This window comes from Anguilla rostrata, chromosome 15 (genome assembly GCF_018555375.3).
Source record: "Anguilla rostrata isolate EN2019 chromosome 15, ASM1855537v3, whole genome shotgun sequence".
Taxonomy (NCBI): domain Eukaryota; kingdom Metazoa; phylum Chordata; class Actinopteri; order Anguilliformes; family Anguillidae; genus Anguilla; species Anguilla rostrata.
Genome location: NC_057947.1, coordinates 13052687 through 13071070, shown reverse-complemented (window position 1 = coordinate 13071070; position 18384 = coordinate 13052687). Strand labels below are relative to the sequence as shown.

General features: G+C 40.2%; 2 protein-coding genes across 5 annotated transcripts in view; one reads left to right on the top strand and one right to left on the bottom strand.

Annotated features, from left to right (window-relative positions):
* Nucleotides 1–2628, bottom strand: part of LOC135241436 (exosomal polycystin-1-interacting protein-like) — a 7884-nt gene extending 5256 nt beyond the window's left edge. For 2 of the 4 annotated variants that reach the window (XM_064311881.1, XM_064311878.1), the window contains exons 1-3: nt 2033–2213; nt 1321–1519; nt 1–23 (exon numbers count right to left, since the gene is read on the bottom strand). The exon at nt 1–23 is cut by the window's left edge and continues 70 nt beyond it. The gene's annotated coding sequence lies outside the window, so the exon portion shown is untranslated. Of the gene's footprint in view, nt 24–1320; nt 1520–2032; nt 2214–2485 lie in introns of those variants that run through there. The other 2 variants (XM_064311880.1, XM_064311882.1) reach the window with 2 other exon arrangements.
* Nucleotides 2629–7725: 5097 nt separating this feature from the next.
* LOC135240934 (CD276 antigen-like) lies at nt 7726–17596 on the top strand. The gene is made up of 8 exons (XM_064310989.1): nt 7726–7832; nt 7929–7990; nt 10053–10218; nt 10450–10688; nt 11099–11395; nt 12529–12639; nt 13923–13976; nt 15587–17596. The coding sequence occupies exons 2-8, from the start codon at nt 7933–7935 to the stop codon at nt 15619–15621; spliced, it is 960 nt and encodes a 319-aa protein (XP_064167059.1). The 5' UTR covers nt 7726–7832; nt 7929–7932; the 3' UTR covers nt 15622–17596.
* Nucleotides 17597–18384: the final 788 nt, after the last annotated feature.

The following is an 18384-nucleotide window of genomic DNA, read 5'->3' as shown; positions in this document are numbered from 1 at the left end:
CTCCTAATCTCTGGGAATCTGAGCTGGAATGCCAAGGAAAGACGTGGTCTATCCACTTGTTCCTCTCCTCTGCTTCTCTCTAAGCAAAGTGACCCCCTCCTCCTCGTGTGTACCCATAGCAACCCAGCCCAGAGCCCGCGACCGGCCCATTTCATTATTAACGCAGCAGGACAAGAGCTCTTTGTGTACACTCTCCCCTGTAGAATCTATTAATTAGGTTTGCTGGAGCTGTGTGCAAGTGTGTGTGTGTGTGTGTGAGCATGGCCCACATTACCAACAGTGGCTAATTTTAAAGTACACTATCGGTGTGTTTACTGGGGGACTCTAAAGCAAACAGGGCCATAAATATGTCCATTGCTTGGTCTTTACCCGCACAATGAGCCATTGTGACAGGGTGACAGGGAGGAGGTGCTGGTTATGCACTTCAGACAATGAATCGCTGGAGCTCCAGAACTCTGGCTCTCCTCCTCCCTCTCTCTCTTACTGCATGAATGCTCTGTTGATTTAATACGTGGCAGGCTGTGGCACCAACACCAGAACATTTTCCTTTTTCCTTTCATTAGACTCTAACTGGCTCGCATGAACTTACTTCACTTAGACACTGAATGTTCATGCTGTAGTTACCCACATTTTTGTTCTGAAAGCGCAAAAATGTATAAGATCCAGCAAAGAAACATTGCCTTCATGCGTTACTGAACATCAAGAATATAAAGAATTCACTTCCTCATCAAATGAACCAAGTTCACGCCTCATGCTTTTGCTAATAATCAACTCCGTTGATATGGAGACTAGTACTGCTCTCCTGACACATTGCTGTGGACTCCTTTTCGGTAAAAATAAGACAACCACCCGGAAAGTTTTCCTTTCCTATTCCACTGGTGAAATAGCACGCTCTTTTGGAAATGAGTGATCTGGCTACCCTCTGAAATTTCGCTCAACACCCATAAAATGTCAAGTTCAAATGCAGATTTTAGAGACAGTTGAGGGGTGGGGGGGGCACAGGAATGCACATAAATCCTGCTAATCGGGCATCTTGGGGCCGGCTCCTCCTCAGGTTTCCACTTTTAAGGCACCAGTAACAGTAAGCAGTGTGATTAATATATTTACAGTGAACCTGTCAGACTGAGCACTGCAGAAGTTAACCAGGAGAGGCCCGACCCTCACAGCCCAAGCGGGGTTCTTACCTCAAGTCAGCCCTGGTCAAATGAGTCTTTGAAATAGCCTCTGTTTGGGTGCCAATAAAAAAATTCCCTGACAAATTTCACCACGAGACAGAATGAGAGAGAAAGAGCAGGGGAGATCTATATCGTACATACGTACTTGCATCTTCAGGCCGTGTCTTTGTCCTGGTCAGGATGGATGTAGGGTCTGACATTGTGCGGGGTGAAAGAGGCTCCCTCTCTCGACTGGGATGTGGACTCTGACTCCATTAAATACTTGCGCCAGTGAGTTATGGTGTTTGCACACACATCTCCTCAGAGGGCCTCATCTGGGCTGGAGAACAGGGCTAGCACGGGCACTGCGGCACAAGGGGAGATTTACACACACCAGGGTCAGAGGTCAACTGGCCCGCTAAATCACTGTTTTACTGAGATACACTCCATGTGACCACCAACATTACCATAGTCACAGACTTACCAGGCTGAACTCCAATACATACATTATATATCAATTTAAACAAAGGATGCATGATGTGGCAGAGCATACCAGACATGTTGCTGGTAACCTTTATGTTCATTAATACTCTATCTGTTTCATGTTTGTGTTTTGTATTGTACTGTGCTGTGCTGTATACCCATTGAGATAGCCAAAGGATAAATTTAAGATTATGGGACCTTCAGGGCATCCTTCTGAGCTCACAATGATTCATCAACTCAGCCAACACATTACATCAAAAATAGATATGCATATAAAAGATAAGAATGGCTATAATATCATATAAACAGGAAGACTATGCAATCTGTCAAGTCAATTCTTGACAATGAATGCTTAGTTATTGCTGAGGCAGTTTAGTCACTTAGGTGTCGGTTACATTTTTCAACAGTTGACTGATAAGCTGAAGTCACTCTGGGGTTTGAAATTTCTAGAAGTGCAGACAGCTGGTCTGTGAATTACAGCATTTCAGCCAAATGCTTCCGCAGTTAAGTTTGTCGAAGAAAGTTGTCTTCCAATTTTCTAAATATTACCACAGTGCAGGTGCGCCCAGTGTCCTCAGTGCCCTTTGCTTTGTTCAGTATCCTCTGATGGTGTCAATGACCAGCTGTCCACACTTACAGCAATTAAGACCCAACTCACTTCACCTGCCAGTCTACAGCTTAATCAATTAAAATGAAAAAGAAATTGTTCGCCATATAATACATTACAGAAAATGAAAGCATTTTTGATATGACCGATTAAAATTCTCAGAATGTGGAAAAAATGCTTCTGATGTCTAATGTAAAGGGTAGGAGGTTAAGAAGTCCTCACATACTCTACATTTCCCCACCTTGATTTAGTGTTAGATGCTGGCCATGGGCCACTAAGAGTGTGCATAGAACATCCCTTTTTAAATGCAAATTAAAATATTTAAAGTCCAGTAAATCCTCAGAGTTGAAAAGAAGCGATGATGCATGGTCTTTTCGCCTGTGTCATGTAGGCTGCTAATGAATCAGGCTTTAAACACGAAAGGAAGCGAACTTATGACTAATCACAATGTGAATGGTTTTCAAGGTGAGTGTCATCAGCACTGCTGGCAGTTCTGAATCATGTCTTTCCCCTGTGTAAAGAGGCCGCCGCCCACCACACGAACAGCACTCAGAAGTGCCTTAGGCTGTGGCCTGAGGAGAAAAACATGTCAGACTGGATTCAGAATCTTATTTTTGATTACTGACCCTGATTCAGCCATTATAAAAAAGCATAGAGGTAAAGGGGAAAGTGGTACCATTAACCCACAGCTAAAACACTCATAGGAAAGAATATGCTGTTATTAGGACAATGGCGCCATCATGTGCTTGTGAAATGCAATTTCAGACAGAGTAAATAAACTTCTGAATCACTTTCTCAGAGTAAAAAGATATTAATTCATAAAAAGTTAAATAGTTTTGGCTATTATGAACATGTTTGTGAGCTACAATGTGCAGACACTAGATTGAGCAATAATAAAGCAAAGTTACAAAGTCAACTCTAACTTCCGCTTTATTTTGGTATGGCCAGAATGTCCAGAACACTCACGTACACACACACACACACACACACACACACACACACACGTTCACACCTCAGATGGCCACCCCCACAGCCCCTCTCTGTTTCTTCTTTTAAGTTTCCAATGGCCCAGAATGGGCAAATGGTGAATCAGAGTTTCTTGACATCATGCTCTGCCATAAATGTACTGCAGCCATTTTACATTCCTGTTTCTTTCTGAGATAATTTGCCTTTAGTCTTCAGCAAGTGAAATACATGTTCATTGAATTCAGGACAGGTGATTAACTTGTCTAGTGAAGAATTTTTCCACTTTTTGGCCCTGAAAAACTCCTTGTTTGCTTTAGCAGTATGTCATTGTCCTGCAGCAAAATGAAGTGCCAGCCAATGAGTTTGGGGCATTTGGCTGTATCTGAGCAGATACAATGTTTCTGTAGGCTACACTTCTAAATTTATCCTGCTGCTGCTGTCAGCAGTTGTATCATCAGTGATGACAAGTGAGTCAGTTCCAGTAGAAGCCATACATGCCCAAGCCAAAACATCACCCCCACCATGTTTCACAGATGGGGGGAGGTGGGTGATTTGGATGATGAGCAGTTGCTTTCTTTCTCCTCACTTTCCTCTTTCCATCACTTTGGTACAGGTTAATACTTCTCTCATCTGTCTGTAAGACTTTGTCCCAGAACTCTACAGTTTTTTAAGGTACATTTTAATTAACTCTAATGTGGCTGTTCTGCTCTTGAGGCTTATTCATGGTGTGCATGTTGTGGTGAACCCTCCGAGGTTATGCTGATGTATGATGATGCTGATGTCTTCTCTTTGTTGTCTATAACACATTTGTGCCTACATACTAGAGAGTTCCACAATTGAAAGGGGGGTTTTCTTCACAACTGAAAGTATTCTTTGGTCATTTACTACAATAGTCTTCTACTAGGTTTTGTTTGCTATGCTGAGCTCACCAGTGCATTCTTGCTTGTTCAGATGTTTTAGCCGCATGATGACCTGCTTTATTGGCACTGACAGTTAATATGTTTTAATGTTGAGAGACAATAGCGACAGACTCCAAATGCAAATTCCACACCTAGAATCATCTCAATGAACTAACGATGCAAAGACACACAGCTGGCCAAGAAACAGCCCAGCAACCAATTGTCCAATTCATTTTGCTCCCCTAAAATGGGGTGCCTATGTATAAAAAGGCTTATAATTCCTACACACTTCAACCAAAATGGGATGTAAATACCCTCCAATTAAAGCTGGTTGCCCTTTAACCTCATATTCATTATTTTATTTCAAATCCCATATGTGGGAGTACAGAGCAAAAACAACAAAAATTGTGTCACTATCCACTTACACACTTCACTGTGCATCAGTGCTCATTTTCCGAACCTTTGCCTTCAACTCAGAAGAACAGTGGGGGTTGCTACAGAGTGACAAGATGTGGATCTCTGCCACCTGAATCCCCCCTAACCCAGGGCAATGCTGCCACCAATTATATATCTCCCTGCAGGGCTACTGGCCACAGGCGGCATTGACTTGGCCAGGATTGCGATCTTTACTGTGGAGCCCATCCATGCAGAAGAAAAGAACAATGCCCTACCCTGATGAGCTAACCAACAGCCACAGTATTTCCTTTCCAACAGTGTTAAAAACTATTTGTTTAAAAGTGCAGTGAAAATGTATTTGGCCCCTTTCTTATTTCCTCTATTACATACTATATTTGTCACACAGAATGGTTTCAGATCTTTAGACAAAATGTAATATTAGACAAAGGGAAATAAACACAAAAATTTTTTATTTCATTTAATTAAAAAAGTAATTAAAGTAATTGCCCCCTTAAGTGCTCAACCAAATAACCAAATTTAATGGATAATTACATTCAGCTGATTGAACATAGCCAGGCTTGATTGCAGCCAGCCATGTTGCATTTGAACTTCACTCATATTGCACCTTACCATCTTAGAGTAGTCACCACAAAGTTTACACAAGAGCTGTGAAAGTTGTTGAAATATATCACTCTGGAAATGGTTACAAAGCCGTTTCTAAAGCCGGGCACCCACCGCACGCGTCGCGTAAGCGTCGCGTAAGCAGCACGGCGAAGCAGCACGACGCGGCGCGTAGGGTGTCTCCACCGGTTCCGTTTGTGTCGCGCAAAGGCTTGCTTAAAGCTCTATATTCCTAGTAGCTCTCGCAGTCTGCAGTGGGATTACATCGTGTATTTCATGTTTGTTCAGGACTGTTGATTATGGGTTAAGTGAATACTTTGGTGAGAGACCTTTTTCAGTTTGTTAATTTGGTAATATTTCGTTAACTTGTAAATACGTGAGAAAGTAAACGCTTTCAAGAATTACCATAAACTTAAATCGCAACGTAGCCTGCATAACAATCAATCTCAAACTGTATTGATTTATTTGCTTGGTTAACAAGCGTGCCAATTTCATGAAGAATATGTAATGATCATAATAATAATAAATAATCCGTAATCAACCATTGGGAATTCCCGTGTTGTCTTGTCATTCACGTCAAAACATTTATAGGATCATATTTAGTAAAATCAGCTAATCATGAAAAAGACAGTAACAGTTTAATCTTGAAGAGATATGAACACCACAACGCCATGAACACCGGAAGCTTTGAAGTACAAGTGCGATAGGCTACGTCTTTCTGTGGTGTATTTTCAAATTTACCCCACCCCCTCCGCAAAATAAGACAGCGAAACTAAGTTTGCCTTTTCCCCAGGTTCCAGTTATTTATTTATTTATTTTTACAAAACGAAAAGGCTTGTATTTTTTTTTTGGTGCTTATAAAATATCTGGGAGGTAACTAGGGACACACCCCCAGTAATATAAGGATGAAATATAAATCAGAGCATGTATACCTAGCATTTTAGAGCATATTTCTGTGTATAAACAGGCCATCGTGACGCGCGACAAGCCGAAAAAATAGAACTGAAGCGAAAAACTACGCTTCAGTTCGCTTGTGTCGCGCGAGCTTCGCAGCCGGTACGCGACGCGTTCGCATCTGGTGGAGACGACGTCGCCCGCTGCCGTTGTAATAACAGTACTTCAACTACGCTTCAGTTACGCGCGTAATACGCGCGTAGTGCGCTCGCGGCCGATACGCGTGCGGTGGGTGCCCGGCTTAAGGTTCTGGGACATCAATCCACAGTGAGAGCCATTATCTCCAAATGAAGAACACTTGGAACAGTGGTGAATCTTCCCAGGAATGGCCTTCTTGCCAAAATTTCTCCAAGGCCGCAGCGACAACTCATCCAGGAAGTCACAAATGATCCAAGAAAGACACCCAAAGAACTACAGGCCTCTCTAGTCTCAGCTATGGCCAGTGTTCATTATTTCACAATAAGAAAGAGACAGGGCAAAAATGGAATTCATGGGAGAGTAGCAAGTCTTTTGGGAAAATAGTCCATGGAAAGATACGTCATACACGACATAGGTCCCATTATGTCTGCTGTGAACAAATGCAGCATTTCAGAGTAAGAACATCATACCAACAGTCAAACATGGTGGTGGTAGTTTAATGGTGTCAGCATACTTTGCTGCCTTGGCACTTGGATGACATCATTATTGAAGAAACCATGAATTATGCTCTGTACCAGAAAACTTTTAAGGAGAATGTCTGGTCATCTGTCCATGAGCTGAAGCGGATGTGTAATTTGGTTATGCGGCAATACAAAGATCCACAACACAAAAGCAAGTTCACAACTGAATGGCTGAAGAGGAACAAAATTAAAGTTTTGGAGCAGCCTAGTCAAAGTGCTAAACCTACTAGAGATGCTGTGCCAGGACCTGGATGAGCAGTTCATGCTTGAAAACCTATCAATTTGTCAGAATTAAAGGCTAAAAAATGACTGGGCTAAAATTCCTCCACAACAATGTAAAAGACTGATATCAAATTTAGGATCAAATTAAGTTTAAGGGGGCAAGTACTTTTCACATAAGTGATATGGGTGGTTGATAACTTCTTAAATTAAATAAATAATTATTTTAAAAACGTGTTTTGTATTTACTCTGGTTCTTTTTGTCTAATATTACATTTTGTCTATGGATCTGAAACCATTCAGTGTGACAATAATAGAAGAAATCAAAAAGGGGCAAATATTTTTTCACGGCCCTGTTTGCAATCACTGCAAACCAAGGGAATTTCAGGTGGTAATCACCTGAGGACACGCCTATACTTCTGAGAAGTGAACAGTGAAGGGAGGAGGTGGTTGGGTGGAGGAGGTCAGGAAGGGTTCCTTTAGTTAAAGAACATGCTGAACACCCCAGCCTACCCACACCCTCACCCACACACCAATCTGTGTAGCTTGGGGTTTGATTTATTAAGAACCAGTTTCTTGTATCAGTGAACATACTTGTTACCAGCAGCACATTAACTATTTCTTTGGAATAATAATAATAATAATAATAATAAAAATAATAATAATAATATACAGACGTTGGGCATACTTAACTGACATCATTGTCAACCTGTAAACCCTTCTGAAAGTAATCTCGTTGTATTCACGTCACTCAGCGAGTCACTCAGAAACTTCCCCTTCTCTTGTCCTATTTAATAGCTGCACATCGGTTGTATCTGATCAAAGCAAACACGGTCTGGATACTTCGTTTAGATTATGCAATCCATGGGCGAGTGTGAGTGCAGGCGACATTATACCCAAGATGGTTATAATCTATTGTTTATATATGTTATAATTATACCACTACATTGATTTGATTTGCTTTATACAGATGAATGCACACTAACTGTGACATGGAATTGTTGAAAGTCTGCGTCGTATTTTCACTACTGGGTAAGTGCCGTAAAAATTTTTTCAAACAGGTGGTTTCAGTGGCCGGTTGGAAACAGGAGAGCTAGCAGTACATGGCTTATCTGAGTTGGTTACACGAAACCGCATCGCGTGATATTGCGCTTAGAAAATATGGGTGAAGTTTGTTATTGTATGGGTGAAGTATGTCTTTTTAATTCATAAAACAAAAACAGAGTTTTAAATGTCGGATCCCGGTGGACTCACGGGTGAACGCATAACAATGATATTCCAGGAACGCAACTGCGCTCTGAAAGCACTGACGTTTTGGGTAGTCAATGAGTAAATCTGTACGTGGATTAAAGAATAGCCCTTTGCCTTTGCAGATGGGACAAGGGGCTGTTAAATGTTAAAAATGATATTAGACCCAATATGAATGCAGAAACAGCCTGCGTGCAGAACAGACAGATTATGAGACACTCCTGTTGTTAATTCTCTGGAGTATTGTTGCACCTTGATCAGATGTATCACACTGCTTTACGTGGAGGAGGACAAGAGCAATTATTATTAATAAAATGTTATTATTAATCTGACATTTTCATTCAAGCACGAGTGCCTCCCTTTTAGCTTTCACTTTTGTTTTTAACATAAGTGCTTGGCGTATATGTCACGTCGGTTGAAATATTTTTCACAATTGGGGTGAGAAACAGTGTGTGAAATGCAGCCTGCACTATGGTCAGTACCGCTTGGACAAGTGGACTCCCACCTCCTACATTTCATCATCGCTATCGTCTTCATCGCGATGTCACAGTCGCTTTCGCTCTCAGTTCTTCTTACGCTCTCGTTGTTTTTCCATGGGCATTTGGAGCTCAGGGATTTTCCACTGAGTTGTTTTAAAAAAAGAACCTTCCTGTTGTGAACACACAGCCCGCAACCAAACAATATGTCAAAAGAACAAAAGAACCCAGAGAATCTCTCTATATACTGTATGGCATTGGTTCCCCGACTCAATCCCGAGGACTGCCAGTGTATGCTGGTTTTTGTTCCATCCAATTTCTTGATAAATGTAATTGAAACCATGTGTGTAACTTCTAATACAATAACACTATTGTAGCCTGTTCAGTGTAACGCCAATAGTGTGCCAACATGAAAACAATAAGCGCAGATTACTTCAGTGCCTCAGCCCATAGGTTTCACTGAAGACATCAAACCATCACTCATATGTGCAGGGAGTGGGAATTTGCATTTTATTATTATTATTATTATTATTATTATTATTATTATTATTATTATTGTTATTATTATTATTATTATTTAACCTTTATTTATACATGGTAAGTCATGTAAGTTATCATGTCTTAGCTTAGCATATGGCTTACTGTAGTTTTTGTAGAAATAATTGGAACACCCAGACACTGGTTACAGATGTGTTAGCCAGACTAAGGTGAATTTTGTATGTGTGAAGGTCTAGAGCCATTTTCATTCGGTTTTTTGTTTGTTTGGATATTTTCTCAAACATTTTTGACAAACATTTTATTTAAAAAAAAATCACAATTTCAAATGGTTTATTAGAGAAGATTAAACATGGTTTATTAAATGATTATGAACAATTAAAGGCATTTAAACTACAGAAGAATAAGGTTGATATTGAGATATAATATTTGTGACCAAGCAGCAGCTGTCCAAATGGCTAAAGTTTGTGTAAAATTCTTTGAACTCTGCTTTTCAGATACATTGTTTTTATTTAAAGTAATGTATGCTATTCCATTTACATGGGGGTCATGTAAATTTGTGAGTGTGTTCTCCAAGGAAAAAGCTGTATGTGAACATGAAATTTAAATGTCCTAGCTGTATTAGCACATCTGCATGTACACTTTAACAAAGTAAGAAGGGCTCGGTTTAATTTCACTGGTGTTTAATTTCAACGGAAGGTGTAAGTTACTTTTTTGTCCAGTGTATCTCACCTACCTCAACCCCTCCTAGACCCACCTGTGTGTCCCAGCCTGCCGTTAGGGATCCGCTACCCCTTGCAGGGTCACACACTGACAAGACCAAGGAATAATTTCATTAATGTCATTCATTTTTCACAATTTTCATTGTGTTCCAGTGGGTTTGGCAATGTCTAGGGGAGGCAGGGCTAAGACAGATGTTCCTGTGGTCACTGCAGTCTTTGGCCAGGGTGTGGTGATACCCTGCTCCACCCGGGATCCCCCCACACGCATCAACGGGTCCCGAATCTACTGGCAGGGGAGCAACCCAAGGCGAAGCAAAAAGTAGGCGTGGCCATATGGCCTTAAATATAATGTCATCATACAAGATATATCTGATAGTGAAATATGTCACAATGTACTGCTTTCTGGGAAGCACAAAATGTCCATACCAAGGTGAATTCGTCCACACCACCTATCCAGAAATTCATCTTTCTCATACAGGAATGAAACTTGAGATGTATAATTAAGTGCCAAATATTTTTATGACAATTGTGATTATTTTATATCACTCAGCCCTAAAAAAGATTCAGAAGTGATGCTGGTGTACAACGGAGGGAAGGTGGAGAACCACCTACAGACACCTTTGTACAGAAACAGAACCAGCCTTTTCCCTGACCGGTTGCGCCATGGAAATTTTTCACTTAAGATTGATCCGGTGAAAACTGAGGACAACCAAACGAGAGTAGTCGTACAATATGAAAAGCATCCTTCATCATTTGAGCTCATCTGCCAGACAGCTATACGCGTCACTGGTAAGATTTCAATATAAATCTTTATTACCCGCATAAACAATTTTATTTAGATTGATGCCAAATAGGGCACACCATGGGCAATGCAGATCATTGTTCAGGGTATTTGCTGTGGAGCACTGGAAAAATCAAACACTAAAGCAGGGGATGGACAAAAATATGAGGGGGCAAGAAACATATTTACTTGAGATGCACAGAGTGAAACATATTTATCAGGGCTGGGGAGGCAATTTCAGTTCCATTTCAATTAAGTTAATTCAGAAAACTAATTGAAACAATTCATGAACTGAAAATTGCCTTTTTGATTTTACTTTTTAATTCATGTATTGAATTTCAGTTCATTTGACCAACTAACTGAATTGAAGTGGAACTAAAGCCCATCCTGATACTTACTGGCTTTTGTTCCCTCCCAGCAAGATACCAGAAACCAGCAGTTAACCTCTCGTGCACCCAGCGGGCGGGGCTTGTGGAGGTGACATGTGACACTCAGGGTGGCTTCCCCGAGCCCATCGTCAACTGGAGCCTCCAAAACCACACTCTGCTCCACTCACAAGAAGTGGAACGCACCGTGAAGCCCGACCCGCGCAATGGGACCTTCATAGTGCACCTGACTGTGCTGCTGAACGCCTCAGAGGGTCAGACCTTCACCTGCTTCGTTACTAACCCCGCCCTGCAAGAGACGCTTAACACATCTGTCACCATCCAGGGCTGTGAGTCACTGCGCCAGGAACACTTGCTGCAAGCACACCCTTACAGAGCAATTACACTGAGCAAAGTGTACACTATACACAGCCTAACAGAGCGATTACACTGAGCAAAGTGTACACTATACACAGCCTAACAGAGCGATTACACTGAGCAAAGTGTACACTATACACAGCCTAACAGAGCGATTACACTGAGCAAAGTGTACACTATACACAGCCTAACAGAGCGATTACACTGAGCAAAGTGTACACTATACACAGCCTAACAGAGCGATTACACTGAGCAAAGTGTACACTATACACAGCCTAACAGAGCGATTACACTGGGCAAAGTATACACTATACACAGCCTAACAGAGCGATTACACTGAGCAAAGTGTACACTATACACAGCCTAACAGAGCGATTACACTGAGTAAGGTGTACACTATACACAGCCTAACAGAGCGATTACACTGAGCAAAGTGTACACTATACACAGCCTAACAGAGCGATTACACTGGGCAAAGTATACACTATACACAGCCTAACAGAGCGATTACACTGAGCAAAGTGTACACTATACACAGCCTAACAGAGTGATTACACTGAGCAAAATGTACATTATACACAGCCTAACAGAGTGATTACACTGGGGAAAGTGTACACTATACACAGCTTAACAGAGCGATTACACTGGGCAAAGTGTACACTATACACAGCCTAACAGAGAATCTACATTAAAGGAAATGTACGCTATACAATAGAATTATACTAAATTATACATTAGATTACATTTATTTGGCAGACGCTTTTATCCAAAGCGATGTACAATAAGTGCATACCGAAGATCATTGGAACAACTACAAAACACAGGTCCGATAAGGTACAATACTCATTATGTAACAGTTATTCATAGCCATAAACACATTAAGTCCAGTTCACACAATAAGCATAGGCTAGGTCAGACAGTAAGGTCAAACATATAAACAAAATAATATATTTTTTTAAAATACAATATATTTACATTACATTACATTTTTATGTATTGTATTAAACATATTTAATATTTAAAAAAAAAGAAGTAATAATATAAAAACCTGCAGAAGCATTTTTTGCCAATAATGCTTTGCTTTTCCTCCACTGTGTTCCTTTAGGTGAGGGAAATGTTTCTGACCCTGACCCCATGACAACAAACTGGATAGTTGTTGTGGCTGTGCTTGTCTTGGTGGCTGTTTCAGTCGCAGCTTTCATCACTATAGGACGGCGTAAGTCTTGGCCATTTCATTTCTACAAATGCAAAACATTGCTCAAAAGACTGATGGGCACTTTTCTGCTATCTCACATTTTTACTCTTTACTCATTTTTTATTTAAAAAAAGAAAAGAAATGAAGACCCCTTGTAGTACTACATTAAATAAATGATCAACAAAGTTAAAATAAATGTTAAAATGTTAATAATGCTACTTATGTACTATTTTATCCCTGCTGACACAACTGATTGCGTAAGTTGTGTCAGCAGGCATAAACACTGTTTTACCAGCCAGTGTTTCATTGTGCTACATCGTGTTTCTAAACACTTTGGCTTGGATGAGCATAAAAGCTACTTTTTTACCAAGGCGCTCAAATGAAAATTAAAAATAATTAATGAAAAATGATAATTCTAAATTATATTGTTAACATGGTGTCCAAATGATTTCTAATCATCAAGGGCATCTATGACTGATTGTACTTACCTGATAGTATTAGGGCACTTGTACTGTACTGAAATTTAAAGTTCAGATGGATCTGGTCTGTTTTAGTTTGATGATGCCAAAACCATTGAGCTGCCATATGGTCAGCAGCCATACCTCCGTGCACTCTGCTTGGTTAGTACTGGGTAGACCACCAGGGAATACTGAGTTGCTGCTGGAAGTGGTGTTGGTGGGTCAGCAGGGTGCAATCTTCCCTCTGGTCAAATAAACCCCAATGCCCCAGTGCAGCGACGGGGACACTGTGCTGTAGGAGATGCCGTCTTTCGGATGAGACGTTAAACCGAGGTCCTGACTCACTGTGGTCATTAAAGATCCCATGACACTTATCGCTAAGAGTAGGGGGTTCCCCGGTGTCCTGGCTAAATCCCAGCTTTGGCTCTCGCAAACTTGCCACCAAAACCATCCCCAGATTTAATTGGCTAAATAAATGTTCTCTCCTTCTCCACCTTCGCTAATGTGTGGTGAGCTTTCTGGTGCAAAATGGCTGCCGTGCATCACCCAGATGGGTGCTACACATTGGTGGTGGGTGAGGTGAGTTCCCCTTCATTGTAAAGCACTTTGAGCATTTGGAAAAGTGCTATATAAATGTAAAGATATTCTATATATTCTGCCAATGAGACCTTTGGACCTGTGGTACCTGAACCTCAGCTGCAAAATAATTTGTCTGAGAGCATGCTCACCTGGTGAAGTCCTTCACATGACTAACAGGACATAATGGATAATGCACTGTTTGGAACTATAAAGGCAAGAAAAAAGTGTTTTAAAATATTTTTTCTCCTTTTGTTTATCACTTTCTAGGATATTTGTTTACTGGCTGTCAGAATCAAGCACCAGGTGACAGTTCAGTTTCAGGTGAGCACCAGGTCACATGCCATGATATGTGCTACTGCGTGACTGCACCTGAATGATCCAGGTGAAAGATTTGAAGGATGTCTCAGGTGCATTGGTGTTCCCCATTATAATCACGCAACTTCAGAATGCAAATTTTAAAAATCTGATTTTCAATCAGGAAACTCTTTTAAAAGTGAAAATGTTTTTATATACAATTTAAAATATATATATTTCAAAGGCTTAATAAATGAAGCATAGTATGGGTAAATTGCTCGAAGGTGCCAGACAGAAAAACCGTAGAATATAACCTTCTCATTATCCTTACAATCATTGTCAGTGAGTCTCTTTTTAATGGGACATATCAGCCACTTACCCATTTCCCAGTGGGAAACTTAAAACCAATATTTCAATAATGTTACACATTTTTAAAATGAAAAGCACAAATACACTGGATTGCGATGGTTAACTAAAGCTGTTAACTCTCTTACATTGTATAAGCAATTAACAAGGTAATTAGGTAGAATCGTGAAGTGCAGTAGGAATGACACACCAGTCAACTTCAAAGCAGGCATTTTTAGAGGTCACATGAACTATATTTTCAAATGGAACCAATACAAAATGCTTTTTAACTAGTTTAATTTTTTTTTATTGAGAATATACTGTATATTTTTATACACACAGAATAGCTTTGATGAATAATAACACCGTGTTCATACAGGCCTAATTGCATTGCAATATTGCTGTAGCCTACTTCCTAGGTAAGCAAGAACATCAAGGACAATTATTATAAGTCAGTGGTAACCAACCCTGTTCCTGGAGGTCCACCATCCTGTAGGTTTTCACTCCAACCCTAACAAAGCAGGCCTCATTCAACAGCTAAAGATCTCGTTGAGCTGCTAATTATTAGTAGAATCAGGTGTTCCATATTAGAGTTGAAGTGAAAACCTACAGGATAGTAGATCTTCAGAAACAGCGCCGGTTACTGCTGTTATAAGCAGTTTGGTGAATTGGCACTACGCAGCAGAATTGGCACTATGCAGCAGAGTGCAGTAGAAACTACGTGGGTCGCCTCACTCTCCATTGAAACTAAATTAGCTCAGGCGAGAGCACTGCGGGAATGCTGTTTGGTGTAAACCCGGGGTAACTCATAGTGATATCACCACCCAATAGATATCGACCCACAGTTTGCGCACTGTTGTTCTAGACAATAGACTCATAGAAACACAGGAAACAGGATCACTGTCACAAGGAAAAACTGTGGTGTTTATTCTTTAGACAATGATGGTTATGGTATTACATACCATGGAGTTTCCCGCTTAATATATTCTTAATCATAACACGCATTGTTGGGAAACTGAGTGGTGAGTTTCCACTGGGGGACTCCCACCATTCAGCTGGGTTACTGCTGGCTTTGTCATCATCTTAAGCCACAAGCTCAGCTCTCTGTTAAAAAAAATGGTTTCGGGTTTACCTCATTTCTTGTTCTATTTTTGTGGTTGTCTGTTTTTTGTAAAGCATTTAAAAATCAATTTTAAAATGTGTATACACACACACAAAATTAAAAAATTAAAAAATCTAGGCATTAAAATCTCATCAAAATTACAGTATGGATGTCATTCATTCTTTTGCAGGAACTAACCCAGAGACACAGGAATTACAGGTTTAAGACAACACTGACAGGAAGTTCAAAGCTGTGAGCTAAAGATTCTAAATGAATCCTTATCTATCTGTGCCCCTCTGTGGGGGAGGCCAAAGAACCTGAACCTGAAAGCACTTTTTTGGACTGCCCACTGATGTGGAGGACTAATACTGAGACTGGGCAAAATTCCCTCTTCGGACTGTAACTGTGCAAAATTGGAGGATATTTAAAGCCCTTAATAAACCGAACACTAAGATGTGTCTGTTCTCTCAGAAAATGGGAGTGCTTTGTCAGACCTGGTTTTCAGCTACCCAAATGAGCATGCTTCTACTAAAGAGATGGTTTTGTTTTACAAAGAAAAGGCATGTTTTACATCAGCAGTAATAAATGGGGAAACTGTTAATCGGGTAACAAGTTTTAAGTACTTTGGGTCAATTTTTGACAATTATCTATGTTTTGATAAGAGTCGAGATTTTATATACAAGAAGTGTCTGCAGCGGCTATACCTGTGATTTTGAGGTTAGTCGAAATATTGTAGAGATGGCATGCAAGAGCCAACCTGAAAGTGTCTTGTGCTACAGTAAAACTGTTTAGTTTGGTTATCTCAGTAATAAGAGTAAAGGTAAGCTTGTGAGAGTGGTGAGTATAGGTAGTAAGCTTGTGGGGAAAACTCACAAATTTGTATTTGGATCGCATCCAGAGAAAACAGCACAGTTTGTGTACCTTCACTCAGATAGGCACTATAGTATGCCAAGAACCACTAAGAATCTCTATAAGAGGTCTTTTATTTTGAATGCAGGTGGCATTCTGAATTCCTAAACTTGGAATACAATGTACTGTATGGTTGCATATTTGCAAATCTTGTTGGACAGCTCTTTATAAATGGGCTATGTGTTTTATGTTTGTAGGGTGCTTTAATGTGTTTTATGTGCCATGTGTGTGGACATTAAAGTTTCTGTATTCTACTACAATACCTTTCAAGCTGGTCCAGGCATTACTAATATGGTGAAGGATCTGACAATTCAGCCTTCAATGTGTGAGCGTTCTTTTCCTCACGAGTGAGCAGTTTTGGTTCAGCGCTATTTTGGGGGCCCGTAAGTGAGACTGTGGTTTTTAAACACGAACAGAGGAGGGAGGACAGACACACTGAACTTCCTGATTTCTGAGGCAGGCTTGTGTTGTGAGATATATAAGGGGTCAGTCTGCTTTCTCAGTTCCCTAGGATGTCTACTTGGTGAATTTCTGACATCCAGTGTAGGGGAGGTAACACATAGAAAGAAAAAGGAAAAAGACATGATTTGACTTTGATGGGTTTCTCCGATGTCTCTTAGCTCACTGTGAAACCATGCTCAGATTAGTCCTGTGGTCACAGATAAATGTTACTCTTAAGTCATATGGTCAATGTAAGAGACTGAAGTGAGTCCTTTTTTAGTTTTTTGCCGTTTTTATATACCACCCTTCCATCCATGTTGATTTTACTTCTTATCCTCTATTTCATATATATTGCTGTTTTTTGTGTCTCATTCTGCTTATGCCATATGTTTTTACTTTTTGCTTACTGTGAAGCACTTTGAGCTGCCCTGTGTATGTATATGTATTTGTATTTATTTGCACTATACAAATACAGTTTGAGTCCTATGGTCAATGTGAGAGACTGAACAGATCAGTCCTACGGTCTGTAAGAAACTGAACTCAGGTCAGATCAGTCCTATGGTCTGTAAGAAACTGAACTTAGATCAGTCCTATGGGTTTGTGAGAGACTGAACTCAGACCAGGCCTATAGTCAGTGTTAGACTACTCAGAATGGTTCTATGGTCACTGTGAGTCTGGAAATGAAAGCCGTGATGTTCCTCTGGATTAGAAATGAACAAATGCGTCTTATAAAGTTCTCTTCATTTCTGTTAAACGTGTTTTAAAGTTCTTCTTGATTATTTGCACACTGATGCTATGAACACAGCATTTTAAAATTCATGTACAAAAATAAAGACGTTTCTTCAAAAGATATCACATTTCATCATGAAAGCTGCTTTCACATGTTTGCCTGTCTTATTTTACACTTCACACATGTCTAATTTGCGGAATCTTCATAAATGAAATTGCACTCTCTGCCATTGAACACACACGTCTTCACAGAGCAAACACCTGTTTCTTTAATTATTCAATCAGCAATCAGAGATTTTACACAAATAAAATAAAGTGACATCATAAAGTGTACTGCACACCTTTGAGATGAATGAGTGAAAGACTTAAAGAACAGTGGTACCAAGAAGAGCAAGCAAATACTTTACTACAATTTACAAAGTTATTTGAGCACCATATACTGTAATTCTCAGAAATGTATGGTGGCAGTACTAAATACCCACTTATCCATAAATCTAACGACTTATTGGAGCAATGGTTTACAAAGTTTTTTGTGAAATAAGACTGATGGTTCAATTTCTCTTTGGTAATTTCAAAACCCTATTGTTCTTCATTATACTGACTGCTGGAGCTACATTTATGATGCTTTTATGTAATATGCTATAGCACCCGTCTCTGTGGATGTTGGAACTAGATATGAGCCCCATAGCAAGGTAAGTATCCACCGGGCTGCTGTGATCCGCAGTTGTTTAGATCATCACACGTCTGTATTTGCCTCTGTATTTAATCTTCACCCGTATAGAGGAGTTTTACTTCTCTATCCTTGAAGACTAGGTTTTAGAACTGTGTACCTTTAAAACAGGGGTGCCCAGTCTGATCCAGAAAGGACCGGTGTCGGTGCAGGTTTATGTTTTAGCTTAGCACTATGAC